General features: G+C 40.1%; 1 protein-coding gene across 2 annotated transcripts in view; it reads right to left on the reverse strand.

Annotated features, from left to right (window-relative positions):
- Positions 1-23,162, reverse strand: part of glcci1a (glucocorticoid induced 1a) — a 226,667-nt gene that overhangs the window by 12,137 nt on the left and 191,368 nt on the right. For both annotated transcript variants that reach the window (XM_070881031.1, XM_070881030.1), the window contains exon 6: positions 17,078-17,288. In XM_070881031.1, the coding sequence (XP_070737132.1) occupies positions 17,078-17,288 (211 nt within the window). The remainder of the gene's footprint in view (positions 1-17,077; positions 17,289-23,162) is intronic.

Consider the following 23,162-nt stretch of genomic DNA (forward strand, 5'->3'; position numbering starts at 1 on the left):
CATCATAATCACAAGAGAATAACCTCTTTTCACCGCTATTTCCCTCAAAAGTGCATAGAGATTTAAGACTGCATACCTCAGAACATTTTCCAATGTAGTTACTGTCACTAAGTCAATTGTTTACAGAAACAACATTTAAAAAAAAAGATCATTGTTCTGAACAGGTCATTTAATGCAAAAATGTCCCCCTTAAAAATACTAGGTAAGCAAGCACAGTCTTTTAAACAGGCCAGCTAAAGAGAACGATCACAAACTCAGCTCTAAATTTTATACTGTTCCAGAGCAATACATACGTTTCACAATATACAGTTTATGGTATTGTCTGAGTCTGAAGATAGAAACCAGATTCCTTTCTTTTTTCCTTTTAGGTTCAGCAAAAAGAATTGCTTTTGCTCAGGGAAAAACAGCAAATGAGATTGCTGAAGCAGTTTATGCCAGCTATTGATAGCAGAGCTGTTCTTGGTATATAATTGCTGTTAAAAAGAGTGTTTCTATCCATTGGGAAATTAAATGTTATCTTTTAAGTTGGGGGGGGGGGGGCGGGTGGCGGATGGCTTGCCATATCTTTTGTTGTTTGATACACAAGTGATTGATGCTGCATGGTAATCATTACATCTCATATTTGTAATTGAAATATTGTTGACACTCACCAGCTAGACTCCTATCTGGAATGCACTGCCTGAAACGATGGTGGAAGCAGATTCAACAGTAACTTTCAAAAGGGAATTGAATATGTACTTGAAAAAGAAACATTTTCAGGGCTATGGGGAAAGAGCGGCTACGTGGAATTAATTGGATAGCTCTTTCAAAGAGCTGGCACAGGCATGATGGGCCAAGTGGCCTTCTTCTAGGCTGTAAGATTCAGTAAGATGAAGAATAGGAACCATACCCCAGCATGCATTCGAGAAAAAAAAGGAAAACAACTACACTAATTTGGTTGTTTCAATTTGGGATAGCATGCAACACATCTTTACAAATGGCAATCTTGCATCTTCCTGAATATACAAGTCCTGACCTTCACATCATCTTGCAGCCTAACAGATTTTACAGAATTAAATGGTTTGCAGTTAGAAATAACAGCACATTACAAAAGTAGAGATCTAGTTTGTACCCACACACAGCTAGGGCTCACATCACTATATCACACAATTACTGACAATGCAACATCGATAGATCCTTGATGTACAAGTATAGAAGCAAAATCACTTACTACATGCCCCATTATGGGAAAAATAGGTTTAAAATTAAAAAAATAATTGTTCTCAAATGGACATATACCGACAGTGTGACCAGACTATTTCTACACCAGGAAAGAGGGAGATGAGAAGGTGATGTTGAATATTTCAAGAATAGATGCAGTTTGACCAAGACAAAAATCACAGGATTCAAATACAATTTTAAGAACATAAGGATATTATGCCCATTATATGGTGTCTACTCTTTGCCATGGTAAATGGTGGACTGAATAAAGGGAGGGTACCTGTCCAGCTATAAGTTTCAATCTACACAAAATTCCCTCCCTCCATCCCCAAGTTTTAGCTCCACTTAATTTACATATAGCCAAGAAACTCTCTTTTATGATTAAACATTTTACACTTGTAATCAAGCATGCTAATGTTACAATAATCTAATAATTGCTATTGACTGCACAGTTCAGGGGAAGTAAACAACAGCAAGGGCATCTGAAAAGCATCTTTACCTGCCTTGGTGGCATGTAGAAATTATTTTTCACTGGAGTGCCTCATTCGTGAGTCTTTGCCTCCTGATTCCGACTGTTATCGCTGCCCTTGGCAGGACAAGTCCAACTTCCTGAAGGTCCACTTGGATGTCTGGGTTTCAGGGCCACAAAGGATTGTGGGACAGTATCCGGATAAACACACAGCAGCCCCCAACACAGAGGTTTATTTCTTAATGGCAGCAGTGAAATTTTTGAATAAAATTGAATATAAAACCATCAACAGATGCTATATCAGCAAACTGCACTTATTTCCAGTTTTCAACACTTACTAAATCTTCACTGTCCATTTCTGGGAAAGATTTAGCAGAAGATATTTTGCAATAATAATGTTGGTGGTAAATGTGCAGAAATAATGCAATACTCGGAAACACTGAAGGCACTATCTGTAAAATATGGTTTAGTCATGCATTTTGCCAGGTTGCTTAATTTTGAACCACTTCTGTACCTGCCATATAAATAGCTAAAAAGAAAATGCGAGCTCATAATCCATTTACAATCACTAGTGCTTTATTTCTCCTTTTATAATTTTCCAAGAAATCTCCATTTCTTGTGTGCAGAACGCCATGTACTGAATGCGATTTATGTGGACGCATTGCCCCCTCACCTTCCCCTGGCTTCTCCTACAGTTTTCTGGTTTTAAAATTAACTTCCTACTGGGGTTGGGATGGGTGGTTGAGGTCATTAAAATAGATGGGGTGCATGGTTTTGCATTCTACATATACACAGTTTTCACACTGTTGTCGGAGACATCTGACTACTAAAACAATTTGTTTTCATGTAAAGATTAATTAAAATTGTTTCACAAACTACACTTCTGTTTGGTAATCCCATTTCAGCTGGAAAGCCTCTCAACTGCTATGCATGCACAAAAACTCGTATTTAATGCTGGCAGTAGGCAGTTTAAACACTGCCTCAGTCTGTGTTTGTTCCATAGAGCTCCATCTATTCCAATGCAGAACCAATTGACAGCAGTTTTGGCAGTTAGTGACTGCCTCTGTAACCTGCAATGAAATTATATTTGTGACTCTCTTCACATCAGGAAGGGGACTTTGAGGTTTTAAGGCAGAAATTTTCACAGCAACATCATCAATATTCCACAGAGAGGATTATTGGATATAAAGTTTGTGTTGGTGTACAACAAAGGGAGAAGAAGCGATAAGCCTCGAGGGCAAGTCATTTAAAAGCTGCATTCATTGTCACTTTTGAATCAGTACAAAGTGGTTTTAGGTGCCCATCAGTGTGAAAGTGGTGGTATAACTCAGGAGACAACCCAACACAATAAAAGCCATAGACTGTTTCACACTAGTTTGACTTCCTAGAGGACAGTCTAAATTCAGCCCAAAATAGACTGAAGTAGCAAAACAAAAAAAAGTTAATGAAAATCAAGAGATAAAAATACAGAACAGAGGTGGTTAAATGTTGATTGTTAAAGATAGCAAAGAATATATTGCAGAAGGAAAAGAAACATTGTAAATGGCTTTGCATACTGCAGCAGCCTTCTCCTTCAACCTCAGTTGGCAGAATTCCAAAGAACAGATACCAGCTTGCCTATGTGGATATGTCATTTCTTGCACAACATGTATATTGAACTTGACTGGAAGTGCATGCAGGGAGCAAAGATTTTGGGATGTTTAATCAGATGTTCCCTCCTCTAGAGGTAACTCAAAACAAAAAAATGGGGATGGGACATAATTAGGCAAAGGTCAACGACTGTCAGAGTTGAAAGCAAAGTGCTGGTCTATGACTACCACTAGATAGAAAATAGCTTCCCCACCAATTGGAGCACCACACCACACTACTGCTATAGACAGGCAGAAAAATAATTACCCTGTTCATTTACTATCAGATCTGCACTTACTGCCACTCTGATGCATGCACACTTTCAAAATTATATTTTTTAATGTCTTACAAATATAATTGTAATTTTTGAAGACATTACAAAGTTGGTGGATGAGGGAAGATCAGTAGACATTCCAAAATGCTTTTGATAAAGGGTACCACACAAGAGACTTCTCTTAGATCAAAGCCTCTGGTATTACTGTTAATATATTGAGCTGAATTCAGAACTGGCTGGCAGGACTTAGGCAAAAGTAGTTAAAGATGGATTTGGATCTGTTTGGAAACTGGTCATCAGTGATGTCCCACAAAGCTCGATATTGGGACCGTTACTCTATTATTTTTATTAATAATCTGGATATAGGTGTTAGGGGCACAATCTGCAAATTTGAAGATAAGATTTAGGAGTGTGTTAGGACTGTAACTGATGCTCGTTTGCTTCAGGCAGATTTTAATGTGTTGGGAGATTGGGTTCATGACTGGAAAATGATATATAACTTAGATAAGTGCAGTGTTATGCATGTGGGCAGGGAAAATGTTCAACATTCATACACCCTCCAGGAAAAGGAGGTGGAGATGGAAAGAGATTTGGGCATTCTAGTACATACATCCTTAAAGGTACATGAGCAATGCCATGAAGCAATAACTAGAGCAAATAGGGCATTGGGGTGTATCCCTAGGACAACTGAGTACAATACGATGCATTCTGTGTTGTCCTTGTACAAGACCTTAGTCAGCACTTGGAATACTGTGTCCAGTTTTGGTTTCCTCACGATGTGTTATATTATTGAGGCTTTGGAAAGGATGCAGAGGAGGGCCAATCGACTAATTCCCTGTTTAAAGCATCTTAATCAAGATAGGCTAAAAGAGTTGGGATGCTACACTTAGAGAAGCGTAGACTTAGCAGTGATCTAATTGAGGTTTATAAGGTAATGAAGGGAATAGATTGTGTTCCAGTTGACAGTTAGTTTCAACTAAATAGGTTAGGGAGGACCTGGGGTCACACATTTAAATTGTATAAGGCAGGATCTAGGTTAGATGTCAGGAGGTGGTTCTTTTCACAGAGAATGATGGACCTCTGGAACAGGCTGCCGTCTCTCACAGAGGATGCTGACTCGCTGCATTCCTTCAAACGAGAACTGGACCTGTTTCTGTCTGTGGCGGAGATGACCTCTTACAGAAGGTAGGGACTGCAGGGAACTCAGAGTCAGAGTGATCTCCTGGTTTGACCGCCTAGATAGGTGAGAGAGGAATTTCCCAGACTTTTCCCCCCAAATTGGTCTGGGTTTTTTTTAGCCTCTCCCAGGAGATCACAAGGTTTCAGGTGGGGTGGAGTGTATATATTGGCCCTGAATTTGCAGTCGGTATGATGGCGTACTCTTAATTTATTTGAGGATTCCATAAACAGATCCAGGTGACTCCAACATTGTCAAATAAAACAGATCTAATTTTATTGCCATAAACCTTCCTTTTTTTTTTACTTTTGCTGATGTAGGTCCTACCCGCAGTGGCCTGGGACATTGGTCTCTGCAGCTCATCCAAAATCTCACTGTGGCTCCCCAGAAGAGTTTGCTGATAGCAGTACCCACAACCCAAAAATGACTTTGCCTGGTGGGCTACCCATAGCAAAGGCAGGCAACAGCTCCTGTTCTTGGTGAAAAGGGGCACCTTCCCAACAGTGCAAAAGACTGAGCACAGCTAAGCTGGCAGAGTGACCTCTGCAGTTGATCAATGGCAGCAAAAGGAGCACAACTTTGGTGCAAAGTAGATTATGGCCATCACATCACAGATGGTTTTCAAAGGAACATGCACTGCATTTTTCCTTCATCAACCAAAGCACACATGATGGAATACACAGGTTATTAAACTTGCAGAATAGAGAGGGTACATGGAGAAAGTTATGGTCACTTTACTGACTATGGGCTAAAAATTCAGTTTTTTTGAGTCTCAGCGGTTTTTTTCTGCCAAAAATACCACTATGACTCAGTACTGATTTTGAGGCCTAACATTCAGGAAAAAATGCGCCCAGCGGGAAAAAACATCGGCATTTCACAAGGATTCGTGGCGCAAACCGCTAATTTTCTGCAACTTTTCTCCGAGTCCGATACCGCGGCAAGTTGGGCCTGGGGGGGGGGAGGGGGGGGAGAGAAACACCAAAAGATTTTCAAAAAAAAAAACAAAAAAATTTAAAAATCTCAAATCATTCACAAGACCCTTGTCTAGCAAATTGCTGCAAAAGAATTTTAAAATAAAAACTTTAACTTACTTTTTTTGCAGGTCTTCATACTTAGCGCCATTCCAAGGGCTGCAATGCAGCTTTTCTCCTGGTGTTGTTTTTGGTCCCATCTACGGGTCACCACTGAGCCAAATATCAGGTGAAAGTGCTTTGTCCAGTCTTGCACGCCGGCGGTCCGCACGCCAGTAGTATTTCAAAACCACCGGCGCAAGACTCAAGGTAATTTCCCACCGTACCGTTTTCCACCCAAAATGGCGAAATATCGCCGAAAAACCCGGTGCTAGGTTGGGGAATTTCCAGCCTGATGATTCTTGAACTGTGCAAGTTTGCTCATCTACAGTAAATATGTGAGGATCACCAAATACCTGAGATTACACAATATTACACACAATGGCTTCTTCATATTGTGTTAATGCAATCCAAACAAAATTATTTTATGGAAATATCATGCAAAGTACAATGATCTCTTACACTGGATTAAGTCTTCAGAACTTCATTTTTATTAACAAAAGTAACACAGGTGTGTTTCATGCTGTGAAACAAACCAGTTTATTAACTCAACATAGACATCACAGTGTTAGTTCACAATATATTCCGAGTTTGTTAAAAATGAGTAAATTATATTCATGAATCACTCGCCAATATATTACATACACAGGACAGGATTGTGCCATATTTTACAAATTTGACATTTTGTATTAAAATTTCTTTCAACCGTGAACTTCCCAGGAATAAATATACGTTTATATGTGACATAAATTCTAGCATTCCTCATGAATGCACTACTAGTTCAATGTAAGACGATTTGAAACACAAGAATCAAACAGTAAATGCTACTTGAAAATGAATGCTGGAATTATTTTTACTTTCTTATGTATTGGATAGTGGATCCCACTATAGAGCAACTCATCAATGAATATAATTCTTTACACACACATGCACACCACATTACATTAAAAAATAACATTCTTTAGATACAATAATATAATCCAGAACATCCACAAATATAAGTTAGATTTTGTGTTATGAGGGGACGCAGGGGGTAATGTCTTCTCAACCATTCAACTTCTGTACCCAGTACATAAACTCAACATGCACATCCTCTCTGTAAAGGGTGAAACACTAACGAGACTAAACCTTAATGTATGCACAACCAGTGAGGGAAAGCTGGTCTGGAGTTTCACCATCTGTGCATCCACCCCAATCAGAAGCACATGATTTACCAACATGACAAATGCATATTTGATCCAGTTTGCTCTAAAGGTGTTCGGTGCCTCCGCTATTGGACCGATACTCAGAATACGTGATTCACATTCTACTGCTTTCCCTTCTATTTTGGAGCTATTGCTTGTTCATCCCTTTTTTTTTAAAAAAACAAGTACTTGCATATTTAAACACAATCTGATGTGATTTTTGTATAGGATGCATTTTACACCTTTACCCAGCATTTCAAAAATTGGCTACATTATTAAACTCACTAATGATTTGGGGGAGGTCAAATAAACAAACAATAGTCTTTGTCTATTTTGCTATCCATGGAGCTGGAATTTCTTAAATTACTGCAGCCTAAAAGTTTTGTTTTCTAAAAACCGAGTGATTATATTACATGAAAAAACATTTATCCTCTGCACCAATAATTGCCAAAGTATTATAACTAATGAAGGTCACTATTATTTAATGATTATATCTAAATTTCTTTCAGTTTTAACAATCCTTGCTGATATTGCAAGCTAAGGAATATGCAGAATATATCCTCTGTTTGACTCAATGCAGAGGACACCCGTTGTTTTAAATATCAGTAATTAGAGAAAAGTGCCACCTTGGGGATTCCATAGAAGTTGTACAGATTACAATTTTACCAGCATAAAACCACAAGACCACAAACAGGCAGTACCCAAATGCCACTCAGTACAGTAATACTACCCATGAAGACTGACATGTTATATTCAGTACAGTGGTACTCGTAATACCAGCCACAGGCCATTTGTGGCGGTGCTCCTTCACTAGTAGCCCTCAACAATTTATTGCTTCATGGGGGGGATTTTCAACTGCAGGCCACCTGTTCTTGTCTGAAAAATGGGTAACAAGTAGAGGAAAATCTGGTGGGGGCCTTGGACACCTGTATGCTTGCCTGATTCAATTTTCAGGCAGGTCTTTAAATGGACACCCAACACGCCTTCCCGAAGCCGAAGGGAAGGCTGCTTAAAAAAGCAAATCTGGGTCCTATGGGAGTTGGAGAACCCAAATTGCAATTTTCATGGAGAAACGGGCAGGGCATGCAAAGTGTAATTTTTCCAGGTGTTGAGCAGCCTAATCAGCGGTCCTTAAAGGCCACTCCAAAAATGTCATTCATGCTCCTCCTGGTCCCACAAAAACCTTCCATCCACAGCAGCCCGTTCTCACGCCCTCCAGATTTGCTCCCTAACAGGCTCTACCTGTTGGCTGGCACCATCCAGAAGCTAGCCAATCTTCTGCCATACCAAAATGGCAAGCCACAGCGGAACATCCACTTGGTGCCTGTAGCTCAACGGTAAGATATAATTGACGCTTAAACCTGAAAATGGTTCAGGCCTCCTGACTGTGGCCTTGAGCGACTGCCACAGGAACACCACCGATATCATGCCCGCTTTGGGTCCAACTTGAAAATCCCATGTTTCTCTAGGATTCTATTCACAGCTTGCCCACTCAACTGTGGGATGTTCATCAGCCAGAATTCATTCAGGTTCCCTCCCTCTTTTTCTAGCTCTCCAGTAAAAGGTAAAGGCATGTCATTAGGAATTAGCATTAATCCAACTGCCACACAACAAAAAGTATGATTAAAAAAATAGAACTATCACTTCACCAGGTATTTTTCGTTTCCTATTGTAGAAGTGCAGTCCTGTACTTGCCAACTGTGCACAATGCATAATAGAAATCAGGAGCTTACCACCCACAGTGGTTTAATAGAAAATTGGGAGCTCACTATGTGGAGAATTGTAACCACAGACCTGCCTGCCATCATTACAGGATATGTTATCGTGTTCCAGAAAGTGGCTCGAGTAATAGGTCAGTCAGAACTGTGGCTCAACTGAGTTAGTGGGAACATAGCATTGGTGCATACCAGCTTCTCAAGAAAACGCTTCAACCAGCAGCATGATGTAGGAGCACCACATCTGTTTCGATAAGTGGATTTTAAAAATCACACACATTATAAAAGTGTACTTAAAAATAAACTGATAGATTGAACTAATATGTTCGACAGATGGGATGGGCGAATGAAGCATTGCAATGATCATGTGCTGAATTCCATTACATAATAGCAGCTCAATCAATATCTCAATCAACATTCCTTAACCTCAAATCTTCAACTTCAAGGTTAAAGGCAACACTTGTCTAGCATGCAAAAAATATATTTTGATGAGATTTAATGTTACCCATGACTGGGGCAGCAACAAGAGGATGATGAAATGAATGTCATATCAAAAGGGATCTGGACAGGTCCCTGGCTGTGGCCAATATACAAAAGGTAGCTGGGGTATTGGGTGATGTGCCTCACGGTCACCGTGGTCTCCTGGAACTTGTTTTTATTGTCTTTGGATCAGAGTTTCTTTTAAATCTGGTTTATGTCTGCCAGTAGGTTTTATGGGTGCTGATGGATGGGGAGCACATGGGATCATGGTGCCCAGTTGCAATATGGTTGTGTGGGAGAGGCTCGATGCAGCACCTGGTCTTGGCCTGTCTGTCATTTTCATAAATTCACATCTGTTTAATTTACTATAGAAGACCAAAATGTCACTGTCCCAAACACCACTAACTGCTCAGAATTATTATCTTCAACAAAAGTTTTGTTCCCCATTTAAGTCAAGAAACAAAATGGCCAAAGTCAGAAGTATGATGTTTATTCCCTACCGAGTTGCTTTAGTTAAGTTAGTGTTTAGTAACTATTCTGTTGTTCAGCTACTCCTGGCAGTCAGGTGACGAGGTCAATCCTAGTTTATTGATTTGGAATTGATATTATTTCAGTAAAACTGTACCATGGATAAAATTTAAGACATAAAAACAGATCAGCTTGATTGCGACTTATTCTGTGCACTTTAGAGCACACAAGACCAGCTATTCACTATGAATATCTAACACACACAATTATCTCTCAGTCATGTGAAGTTATTATGAACCTCAATGGTCATCAGAATCTGCATAGTGGGTTGGTCAGCAGAAAAGTTAGAGTATCAAATAGAATCGTCCTATGAATTGCACAGATTAAAGTATATCTGTAGCCTCTCCTCCTCATTACTGTCTTGCAACTGCTCTGAAACATGCATTATTCTGTGAATTGTCTAGCATACATCAGTGATTTTTTTGTCAGGTGATAACTGGTCATTGTTACAGTAAGGTGGAGTTACCACCCGGAGAAAACCCAAAAGAAATCGGGATCATTTACTTTCGCCTTTTTCCGTCTAGCACTGATGGAGTTGATTGTTCCATAGTATGCATTTGTTCATCCAACTCTCAATCATTTAGATTTGTTTTTCCAAAACTGACACTTTCAAAAAATTCATTTGTAACTCAAGCCTACCTGTCTCAGATCCAAAAGAAATACTTTTAGAGTTCAGTGCTTCTAAAGAAAAGGAGTTCATAGTGGGCTGGTTGACTGCTGATGGGATTAGCATATTGAACATTTCATCACTTTAGATCTGGGAACAGTCATAAAAACAACTTGCATTTATAATAGCACCTTAATGTAGAAAAACGTCCCAAGGCGCTTCACAGGAATGTAATCAGATAAATATTGACACCGAGCCGAAGGAAGAGACAAGGACAGATGGCCAAAAGCTTGGTCAAAGAATTAGGTTTTAAGAAGTGTCTTAAAGGAGGAGAGGGGGCTCGAGAGGTCTAGGGAATTCTAGAGCTTAGAGCCTAGATTGCTCATGGCAAGGCCTCCAATCATGGTGTGTAGGAAAGACAAATGGACGAATTGGAAGAAAGCAGAATTTTGGAGGGTTGTAGGTTGCAGAGATAGAGGAGGGGGTGAGGTGATGGAGGGATTTGAACACAAGGATGAGAATTTATAATGGAGGCATTCGGAGATGATTGGCTTCCAACAACCATAACCATCTTTCTTTGTGCTGGGCATGACTCCAGCCAGTGGAGAATGTTCCCTTGAATTCTCATTGAGATGAAGGGGTTGTCATATGAAAAAAGGCTGAGCAGGTTGGGCCTATACTCATTGGAGTTTAGAAGAATGAGAGGTGATCTTATTGAAACATATAAGATTCTGAGGGGGCTTGACAGGGTAGATGCAGAGAGGATGTTTCCCCTCATGGGGGAATCTAGAACTAGGGATCATAGTTTCAGAATAAGGGATCGCCCATTTAAATCCGAAATTAGGAATTTCTTCTCTCAGAGGGTCCTGAATCTTTGAAATTCTCTACCCCAGAGAGCTGTAGAGGCTGGGTCTTTGAATATATTTAAGGTGGAGATAGACAAGATTTTTGAATAATAAGGGAGTCAAGGGTTATGGGGAGCAGGCAGGGAAGTGGAGTTGAGGCCAGGATCAGATCACTCATGATCTTATTGAATGGTGGAGCAGGCTCGAGGGGCCAAAAGGCCTACTCCTATCTCTTATTTTACTAGAGCTCCTTGATGCCACACTCTTGTTAAATGCTGCCTTGATGTCAAGGGCAGTCACTCTCACGTCACCTCTAGAATTCAGCTCTTTTGTCCATGTTTGGACCAAGGCTGTACTGAAGTCTGGAGCTGAGTGGTCCTGGGCAAATCCCAAATTGGACTGATGTAGATTATTAACCAGACCAAGTAGGGCTGTAATATTTGGAACTGTGTTATGAAGGCGATTTAAAATTTAAGGAATAGTTGCTGATGAAAACTCTCCACTGGTTGGAGTCATACCTAGCACAAAGGAAGATGGTTGTGGTTTTTGGTGGCCAATTATCTCAGCCCCAGGACACCGCTACAGGAGTTCCTCAGCAGCCCGACCATCTTCGCCTGCTTCATCAAGCATTATACGGTCACTGACTAAACTATATCAAAACTAGATGCTGTCACAAATTGCTTTCCTATTATTTACTTTTCTTGGTGTGATGGCACAGCACTAGAAACAGCCAACACACTAAACTACAAAGTAGTAGGATATGAGTTGATAACCAGCATTCACCACATCGGTGGTTTTCTGATCTTGGTTACAACATTGTAGGAAATCAGAGAATCACACTTGAGAACTTTTCTGTACTTGTTGGTAGTCCAATGGAGAGGATGTAAAGAAACATGGTTGAATGCCTCATCTTAAAAGGTGGGTGGGGGAGGGGGAAAGAGAGAAGAGTGGGAACAAATTAAAAAAGGAGAGCAAGTCAGCCTGGACTGATCTCTTGCACTTTCTAGCAGTTAGCTCATGAGTAGCATGGACAGAAGCCTGGGAGAGAGAAAGAAAAGAAACATTTCATAAATACTGCAACAACTCATTATTAAGGAAAAGGGATGATAAACATTTAATTTAAACTCATTTTCCAGAAACAGATACTCTGTGCTTATAAAAATAGACTTTTCTCCAGCAACTATTCCTTAAATTTTAAATCACCTTCATAACAGTTCCAAATATTACAGCCTTATTTGGTCTGGTTAGTAACCTGCATCAGGCCAAAATGGCCTCAATGAATAGATTTCAGAATTTGCTTTACAGAGAAACAAAATTAAGCTGGTTCATTTTATGCTGCATTCAACATAATTTCTCGCCACTAACCTTACAGCATGAAAAGTGGCAGAGAATTATATAAAACATTAACTTACAGTAGCCAATTTTCATTACCAAGTAGCAGCCTGGTGGAAAAATTACTAAAATCATGTTATTTTCATTCATTTTTTTTGAAACAGTATTGTAACATTTAATCTGGTTTGCAAATTGAGTCAGTCTAGACTGATGAATGCATAGGCTTGTCTTCTACTTCGTCACCTATTATGCCATCTATACACACTGTAACTCTGTGTAAAGAGGTTTATTCTGATCATATTCATGAATGTTTGATTGATCACACCTGCCAAAATGCTGGGTAACTTTGACTGATCTGTATCAGATCAAGCAGGAAATCATGTTGCTGTAGAGAACACAATTTTCCCATTCTGTCACTCCACCTAGACAACTAGTTAATCAAAAGTATATTGGCATGTAATAAAAACCTGCAGTTCACAATTTGATGCAAAAATTATCAAGTGATATTACTTACATAACCATTAACTGTGAATTAATATTGCATGCGGGGGTGGAAGAGGAAATTGGTATTGAAAGGGAGTTTTTTTCCAAATGAAAAGGTATCCTCCACACCTCATTGCATCAAATTGCACCTCAATGCCACAAGACAAATGTTGCTGTGAAGAGGCACATCAGATAGTGTCCTATTAAGACAGTTGCGATGTAAAGACCTGCACATATTGCCTGCGAGATTTTTGCATTCCCATTACATACAAAACATCTACTACAATACCGTAGTTTGTTTTTACTCCAATGTCGTGAAAGAAAAGTAACTTATGTTACCTTAACTTACTCCATGTGATTGATGGGTGGACATGACTTATTTAGACATCAGCTTATGAAAAGAAGACCATCAGATCTATCAAGCTTGCTCCATCGAGTAGATGAAATAAGTTTGCACCCACTGGTAATGCTATCTCCTGGGAGAGGCAAATGAAAACTGAACAATTCAGGAATAACTCTGAGAAATTCTTCTCCTAAGGCAATCAAGCAAGCTCCAGGTGACTGCAGTTGTCCACGGAATATCATAATTTAAACTAATTAACCACAGCCCTATAACTTGCAATATTCTCTTGCATCAGCAATCAAGATGGATGGTGCCTTTGATTCCAAGAATGAAGACTCCCTTCTCTTTATTCTTGGCATCCTCTGCATTGTTTTAGAGACCAACGGCTCAGGAAAAGGAAAATGACCAGCTTCCTGGGCAGGACAGACTCAAGCTGCCATTACTGACCCAGCAAAACGAGTGTCAGAAGCTACTAAATATCAACAATAATGCTTTAAGATATCAGATTGCTCAAAGTTGTGACTTTAAAGATATATCAATGGACAGATCTCTCAAAGGATAAAAGCGCAGAAGGCAGGAGGAGAGAAGAGACCATTTGGCTCATCAAGCTGCTCCTACCAGAGCTCATGTATCATTACTCCCCTTGTTTCATTTAAGGAGCACTGCATTTATTTCCTTACGTGCCCAAAAATATTCCTGCAGGACTTGTAATACTTCTGTAACCCTCAACATTTAACATATATCAATCCATCTCCCTTTAAAAGAATTGCCATTGATCTTTATTCAACTGTGCTCTCAAAGTTGGAATAAAAAGAGCCTTCTCTAATCTCTCACTTTCCTCAAACTTGTGAATTTTGTACTTGTATTCTCCAATCTTATTTTCTTAGTACAAAAATAATCAATATCTTTCATTAGTGTAAACAACTTGTGACAAAAAAGGGTAAATAGAATGAAGTGTGCATACACTTCAAGAGTGCTAGCAAAGGTGATTCAATTGCAAGACTCTCACTAATAGTCTTGCATTGAGGACTACAAAGACAATTGTCACCATCAGACCAAAAACACAAACTGTGTTTGATTGTGATCAATCCCATTCTTTGGGACAGATGATTGGTTTTTGAAAGACTGAGAACGAATCTGAACGAAGGAGCATTTAAACCAGGGTTCAGTGGTTGATGTCATATCCTGCTTTTGCTGGAGATGAGACTTCTCATAGTTGAGGAGAGATGTTTTCACAAACACTCATGTAAATAAGGGCAGATGTGCAGCTGAGCTGCAGTGATGGGCAAACATTTTAGGAACTCAAATGGCAGAGGAAATACTGTTCTGTTGTATTCTGCAATGAGGCCAAACTGCAATATTAAAGTTGTCCTTTAGGCTCACATCAGATTTTCCTACCTGAACTGCATAACTTATGTGCCATAGCCAGAAGAAAAAACTCAGAAGTCCTGCCCCACTGGAAATTAATATCTGCAGACAGAATTGAAAATACCTCGCTTTGGCAGACCAGTGGTGTGGGTGGAGGCTTCTCTTCCTGAAGGAAGCTGCAACAGTAGATTCTCAGTGACATCACAAAGGAATGAATGTCTGACTAGCTGCGCTGTTGCATCCTCCTGAGAAGCACCCCAAAACACACAGTATGCCATGCATTCACTGGCACTGCAAGGAAGTAAACATATCAGAGTACAATGTTCCCTCTAATTTTTTTTATGTGCGCAATACCTTTAAATTTGCTGCGCAGCCGTGCATGCATGGTATCTTAGAGCAAACAGCCTGTGAGCAGCCTGCATGGTACCTTCCCGATTGCTGCATGGCTTAGAGGGAACATTGCCAGGGTAAACAAAAGCTTGATTGGAGAAGCTTAAGATTTCACTGTAGTGAAGATGGAAGGAATATATTCCAGGTTTTTAAAATTTGAATGGAGATACAGTAGATGAGTTGGATGATGAACTGTGATCGCAGGCTCTGCTCATGGTTTTGCAGGGAGTAATTAAGTAACTGGCTTTCATACAGCCACATCTCAGCAAGGAGCTAACATCTTAAATAGAGAAAGGGGGAGCGGGGGTAATGGCAAGAAAATGGAAAAATTGATGAAACCGATCAGAGGATTCGGGAGGGACGAGTATAAAATTGCAAGTCTCAAGCATAACTAGAAATTGAAAGAATTTGTTTTAAATTTAAACTTTTCAATCCTTCTTAGATATGCATTTCATGCCAGGGACTGGAAAGTAGCCAATGTAACACCTCTATTCATGGAGAGAGAAGGTTCAACCAGGTAACTATACATCAGTTAGTCTAACGCAGTGGCTCTCAAATGGGAGGAATGGGATTAATTAAGGGCAAAATTATAGCCATAAAAAAAAGTTTGTCTGGAGTGAGCAAGGATGAGGGGCACGTTATAGACCACTGAATAATGGGAAATAAATTTAGGAAATTTGTAGGCAGTTTACAGGTGTTTGCTGCAGTAAGAGTTGTAACAATGGGGGACTTTAACTGTCCTCTCTGGACTGAGAGATGGCAAAGTTTGTGACCAAGATGGGAGTGCTTCTAGAAAGCGTCCAGGACAGTTTCCGTATTTAGTATGTTGCATGTCCAACAAGGAGGGATGCAGTGCTAGATTTGGTTGAATAATGAAGCAAAAAAAGGTAATGTAACTGAAGGTAAGAGAATATCTGGGAAAGGGACAAAAATCTAATTAGGTTCACATCGAAAATAGATAACGGTTAGATCAGTTCTCGAGTTATCAACTCTCAACTTGTCTCTGTATCTATAAATCCCACCAGATACAGTGGCACATAAACTGCAGTCATTCCGAACTGCAGACTTCTCAACAGACTGGGTTGCCCTATTTTGACTTCTCCAGAGCCTCTGTAATCAATTTAACCATCCTCAGCAGATTTCCCCAGTTTCACCATGACTGCTGTTGCTGCTACAACTATCCTAGACTTAAAATAAAAGTAAATACTTCTGCAAGTTATTTTTTTTTTGATTAAACAGTTTAACTTGAGCAGAGGGAGCAGATGCATCCCCCAGTAAGCCGATGTAAAACCACTGTAAAGGAGAGTAGGAGCAATTATGTTGGAGGAGACCATGGGATAGATCTTCTTCTTTACCGCCTGGGTGTTAATATGGTGGAGTGGATTGTTTGCCCATTGCAGAACCCCCATCCCGGGTTCTACATGTGATCTGCTCTGCCCAATTATATCCCCAGGGCTGAAGACAAAAATCAGCCCCCATATTTTCCTCTCCTCCCTCACCTCATGAAACCACTCCAGAATGAACATGGCAGTTTCAGGAAACTGAATGTTGACACCTCAATGCCAGGCATCAAACTTTTTGTATTGGTACCTGCAACTTCAAATCTTGGGTGTTTTAAAATAAAAGGAACAATTTCTAACAGCAAAATGCGATTTGGCATTGCCCTAATCACAGCAACAATAACTCCTCCCAGAAATGGTTCATTTTGACAAGCAGAATCTATTAAATGATCATGTACAGTGTCAGAATAATCTTAGTGCAATTTATCTATTTGTACTCTGCATTGCATGGATCATTACTTCTGCACGCTTAAATAAAGGTTGGTAGGATTAACTCATGCAACATTTTGTAATAAAACCCACATTAAGTTAGGCGATAGCCCTGTCTGACTCTGCGTGTAGGTGGTCAATAGGAAGCAGAGTTAACAGCATTTCCCACTCACCAACAGCATTCACAGACTTATTTTGAAGCCTATTCTCTCACCTTTGTCCCTGTCATATTGAAGGTCTTCTGCTGAGCAAGGGCTTCCCTCATGAGATCCAGTAGGGTAGAAGGGGGAGACGCATGGAGAGTGGCTGCTGCAGCTACTGCTGCGCTCTTGGACAGAGGGTGTCTGTGTGTCAATACTGCGAGTACTGCTGCTGCGGTAGTGGGAAGGGAAAGGTGCTCGGTGGCCATCAGGAATCTCCAGGGGCTAGAACATAAATGAACAGTGCTACATTATTATAACAGCAGCAGCAAATGTTAATGCTAATTTTTCAACAGAACTCAAAGGGAACTACACGTGTTAAATTAGGGTTTGGTAGATTTACTGTCAAAATAAAATTCACAGATATTAAACTAGACATAACATTTTTTAGCTTAGAATTAATACGAAAATAAGGCCAAAGCAGAGCATACTGAAAGACAACCAGTGTCCATTCGTCTTGCTTTTAATGAATATTTCACAGAAAATCCTTAGCTGTGAATATAACTGATGGGATTTCAAATAAACATTCACCAAAATGCCTCATATTACAATCCCTTCAGATTATTAAACACTTTGAGGCATTTGGTTGGAAAAATTAAAATAAATCCGGATGCTTCCTTTGAACGGTTGGTCAGTGTGCTATGGGGACATCAACATTCCTAATAGCAACTCAACTACAGATTTCCAGCTTTATTCTACAGATACAGTTGTGGACATTAATTTATCATCCTTTTGCCACACCAATAAGTGTTTCACGTGTTTAATCAGAGATGTTTGACCTTTTAACTAACGATAAATGATACATTATATTAAACTCATTACATAACATGATCTGTAAAGCAACAAAAACTTAAAAAGGAACTACACCAATATCAGCAACTATGCCTGTAAGTCAGTATTGCTCATAATACAGTAAACCCCATTTGACATTGCATTTGGGGTCCTAACAATTTTTTAACAGTGCAAGGTAAATGTTAGACGATATTTAATTTAGTTTCACTTCTGTCAAGGGATCCATACCACATGGTACAGTGACAAACTAGAGTAATTCAATTTGTTGCTTTAAAATACCTGTGAATCTATGAAGGGGATTTAGGACACGGTGATGCCAAAAGCACAATATAACTTCCTGAAATGTAGGCAGTTCACACAATAAACCAAGAGCCTACATCTCAACTGTTATCCTTTAGACCTTCTGGCACTACCTTGATTGCAATACTCATTGAGAAATCATTCAGAAATGGGAAATGCCTTAAGCCACCATTCTTCCAGGGCTTAAAAAGATTGTACCTGGCGCAAACCTTTTATTGTACCTTATTCAAAGGGTTCCAGACAAATCAAGTGCCATATTAAAGCTTAATCAAGCCCACATTCAAGTAAAGCCTGTAAATTCGAATGTCTCAGTGGAGATGCAATCGACCTCATCAGATTGCCCCCATCAATCAAAACCTAGGAACACCATTTAAGTGCATGGGAAATCAATTGGTGCCTGAAAAACACTTCCCTAATAAAGGAACATCTCCATTAGCAGATACCAACTGAGCTAGAAATCCTGCCCTCCAGTGCTGTGGTTGGTGCATGGTTTCAGCAGACAGATAGCAAGGCCAAGCAGTAATATGCAGTGCAATTTCCACCCTCAGCCCCAGAGGGCAGAAGTGGTTTATTAGTTAAATATAAACCATGTCAAAAAATGCAACCAAAATCCATTTTGATTAGTAAAGTACGATACAGTAGAAAGGGATTGGTACTTTCAAAATCATAAGTATAATGAGTGAGGTACAGATACCCAGACAGGTAACATACAGCAAGCTAGGGTCATTTTATTTTTTAATACTATAGTTACTTAATATAGACTTAGCACCTTTACTCATTCAAAATTTTATTTGAATTAAAAGGCAGCGGTGGTCTTTAAAGTAGATAGTTAAAAGTAAAACAATCAGACTTGTACCAATAATAGTCTACGGACTAGTCTTTTCTCCCAAACATGAATTCTTCCAGAACTATAAGATGTGTGTCCTGTGCTCCCTGCCCCCCGGGCACTAAATCAGGTGTGTTTTCCTAAGACAACTAATTTAAATACGGTTTGGTGTTATGGGTACCACGAGACAGGCAACACATGGGAAACGCTTTCCCGTACGTTGGGCCATTTTGCTTAGAACAGACGGAGTTACTGACAGTAGCTGCTGACACGGCTTTCACCTATTTCTTTGCATTTAACTTTTTGCCCAATAACCTGTTTAGTTGGTTTGCAATAAAGGAACTTGGTTGCTGGTTCTACCATACAACCTAAATAGCAGATTTTTTGACTTTTTGCTTGCAAAGAAAATAGTATAATATTTCTGCAAGTACAAAACCAAGAGTTGACCTCTTAAGAAATGCTAAAACCTGGACAGGCTGGACAATGTTACTCTGGGTGAGAAAGTTGGGTCTCAAACCAGTGTCCTGATCTTAAATAAAGGCGATTATAAAAGTATGAAGGCAGAGTTGACTAAATTGGACTGGGAAAATAGATTAAAGTGCAAGACAGTTGATGAGCAGTGGCAGACATTTAAGGAGATATTTCATAAACTAGAGTAAACTAGCAAGAAATATAAAAACAGAAAGTAAGAGCTTCTATAAGCATATAAAAAAGGAAGAGGGTAGCTAGTAAATGTTGGTCCCCTAGAGGATGAGACTGAGGAATTACTAATGGGGAACAGGGAAATGGCAGAGACTTTGAACAAATATTTTGTATCGGTCTTCACAGTAGAAGACATGAAAAACATCCCAATAATAAATAATCAAGGGGCTATAGAGAGGGGGGAACTTAATACAATCACTAAAGAAGAAGTACTCAGTAAAATAATGGGACTAAAGGTGGACAAGTCCCCTGGACCTGATGGCCTGCATCCCAGGGTCTTAAAAGAAGTGGCTGCAAAGATAGTGGATGTATTGGCTGCAATCTACCAAATTTCCCTGGAGTCTGGAGAGGTCCCATCGGATTGGAAAACTGCAAATGTAATGTCCCTATTTAAAAAAAAAAGGAGGAAGACAGAAAGCAGGAAACTATAGACCAGTTAGCCTAACATCTGTCCTTGGGAAAATGCTGGAGTCCTTTATTAATGAAGCAGCAGCAGAAAATTTGGAAAATCATAATGCAGTCAAGCAGAATCTGCATGATTTTATGAAAGGGAAATATGTTTGACAAATTTGCTGGAGTTCTTTGAGGATGTAATGAGCAGGGTGGTTAAGGGGGAACCAGTGGATGTGGTGCATTGGATTTCCAGAAGGCATTCGGTTAAGTGCCACATAAAAGGTTACTGCACAAGCTAAGAGCTCACGGAGTTGGGAGCACTATATTAGCATGGATAGAGGATTGGCTAACTAACAGAAAACAGAGAGTTGGATAAATGGGTCATTTTCCAGTTGGCAAACGTAACTAGTGGGGTGCCTCAGGGATCGGTGTTGGGGCCTCAACTATTTACAATCTATATTAATGACTTGGATGAAGGGACCGAGTGTAATGTAGCCAAGTTTGGTGATGATACAAAGATGGGTGGGAAAGCAAGGTGTAAGGAGGACACAAAGAATCTGCAAAGGGATTATGAAGAAAGGTTGAGCAGGTTGGGCCTTTACACATTGGATTTTAGAAGAACGAGAGGTGATCTTATTGAAACATAAGATACTGAGGGGCCTCGACAAGGTAGATGCTGAGACTCCCTAAGCAAATGCTCTACTCAAAACTCCTACACAGCAAGCGAGCCCCAGGTGGGCAGAGGAAACGCTTCAAGGATACCCTCAAAACCTCCTTGATAAAGTGTAACAATCCCACTGACACCTGGGAATCTCTGGCCCAAGACCGCCCTAAGTGGAGGCAGAGCATCCGGGAGGGAGCTGAGCACCTCACCGAGAGCATGCAGAAACCAAGCGTAGACAACGGAAGGAGCGTGTGGCAAACCAGACTCCCCACCCACCCTTTCCTTCATCAACTGTCTGCCCCATCTGATAGAGATTGTAATTGCCGCATTGGACTGTACAGCCACCTGAGAACTCACTTTTAGAGTGGAAGCAAGTCTTCCTCGATTTCGAGGTACTGCCTATGATGATGAGATGCAGAGAGGATGTTTCCACTCGTGGCGGAATCTAGAACTAGGGGGAATAGTTTAAGAATAAGGGGTCGCCCATTTAGAATTGAGATGAGGAGGAATTTCTTCTCCGAGGGTCATAAATCTGAAATTCTCTGCCCCAGAGAGCTGTGGAGGTTGGGTTATTGAATATATTTACGGTGTGGAGCTGGACAAATTTTTGAACGCTAAGAGAGTGAAGGGTTAAGGGGAGCGGTGGGGAAGTGGAGCTGAGCCCAAGATCAGATCAGCCATGATCTTATTAAATGGCGGAGCAGGCTCGAGGGGCCAAATGGCCTACTCCTGCTCCTATTTCTTATGTTCTTAATCAAACTTACTCCTGTAGAGAGACTGGAGGTTTGAGACTTTGTCCCACATTTTGATGAGATCAGACAGAAAAGAGACACCTTAAATGGCGGTAAAAATAACCGTTGCAACTGCTGGGTATTTTATACAACATGGCAATAAGACGACATTTGGCACCATCCATCCACATCAAGTGAATTGGTTGCCCCAGAAACTAATCAAGTTAGACTATTCAGCTATACTGTGTGGAGGATGCATAAAAGACAAAGATATGTAAATCAGAAGGTGACCAGATAACAAAGAAGGATCACTTAACAGGTCAAGTTTGGAGACACGAAAAGAAACAAAGCCTGCTTATTGGGATAGGATGAGCACAATGGGAGATTTGAGCTGCCCCTTTAAACACTCCATTGCCAAAGATTTTTCCTTCTATTTTCACTCATACTGAAACCTTAAAAAAAGGAAATGCACACTTTCATGAGCCAGCTGATTATGTGTTACCGGTCCTGCCAAGGTTTTGTTTCCAAATTACATTTTTTCACAACTCCAACAAGGAGGGAACAAACCTATCAAGTGTTCATTAGAAAACTGTACAGACAGCTTGAAACTTTTGTCGCTATTCTTTCAAGTCTCTTGTATTGCAGTCCTTGGATATGCTGCTCTTTTGACATCAGTGTCATGCTGTGATTTTTCTTCATGCCAATATGACAAAATGCAGCACCACGTTACTGGTGCTAGTCCAACCTCAGCTTTACCAATCCTACCATATACTCACTTCTATAAAGCAGAAACTTTGGGGGGGGTTGAGGGGGTGGAAACAGAATACTCATCTGCTATTTTCAAATCTCACTTGGTACAACATTAGCACATGTATGCAAAAGCTATCTACAATCTGGGAATATCCTGCTTGGACCACTGCACACATGGCATTGGTACTGGACTGACACCAACAATATGACAGGAATGTTAAATATATTCACTGATCACCAATTGCTGTTGTGATTTGAACTTTTTACCCCCCATCCCACCACCAACCAAGCCCCACCCATCTCCAGCTCCAATTACAAGCAGACGTTCCCTTTATTCTTTCCTCTTCCTGCCACCTCACCCCACCCCCCCAAACCGTGACTATGTGCTTACTTAAAACCTATTACATCTTAACATTTAACAATTTTGATAAACAGTCATCAACCTGAAACGTTAACTTTGTTTCTCTTTCCAAGGGTGTTGTCTGACCTGCCGAGTACTTCCAGCACTTTGTTTTATTTCAGATTTCCAGCATCCGTAGTATTTTGCTTTTGCAGAAAGATATAGTTATCAATTCCAAGGGGAGAAAAAAAAAAAGAGTCCCTCCCACGAAACATTCCAGCAGATCAGTAGCCCTTTTTAACTGGAAGCTCGTGTGACGCAACAGTGCAAAACAGAAAAAAATACAATAACTGCTTCATCTGTTACATTTTATACATCATCTATTTGGGTGAACAGTCAGGATTAAATTAGCACTGGAATTTTCCCTTCACTCCTTGGACCAAATCACTGGCACAAAAATGAACAGTGGCATTTTACATAAAGCACAGCAGTTTTGCTATTGCATCACCAGTAGACAGCACAGGAAAAAACAAGTCCCTTACATCACAGCCACACGACAACTTCAAGGAAACACGTTGTACAAGCAAAAATAAATAGGGGT

Source organism: Pristiophorus japonicus, chromosome 5 (assembly GCF_044704955.1).
Source record: "Pristiophorus japonicus isolate sPriJap1 chromosome 5, sPriJap1.hap1, whole genome shotgun sequence".
NCBI classification, from domain to species: Eukaryota; Metazoa; Chordata; class Chondrichthyes; family Pristiophoridae; genus Pristiophorus; species Pristiophorus japonicus.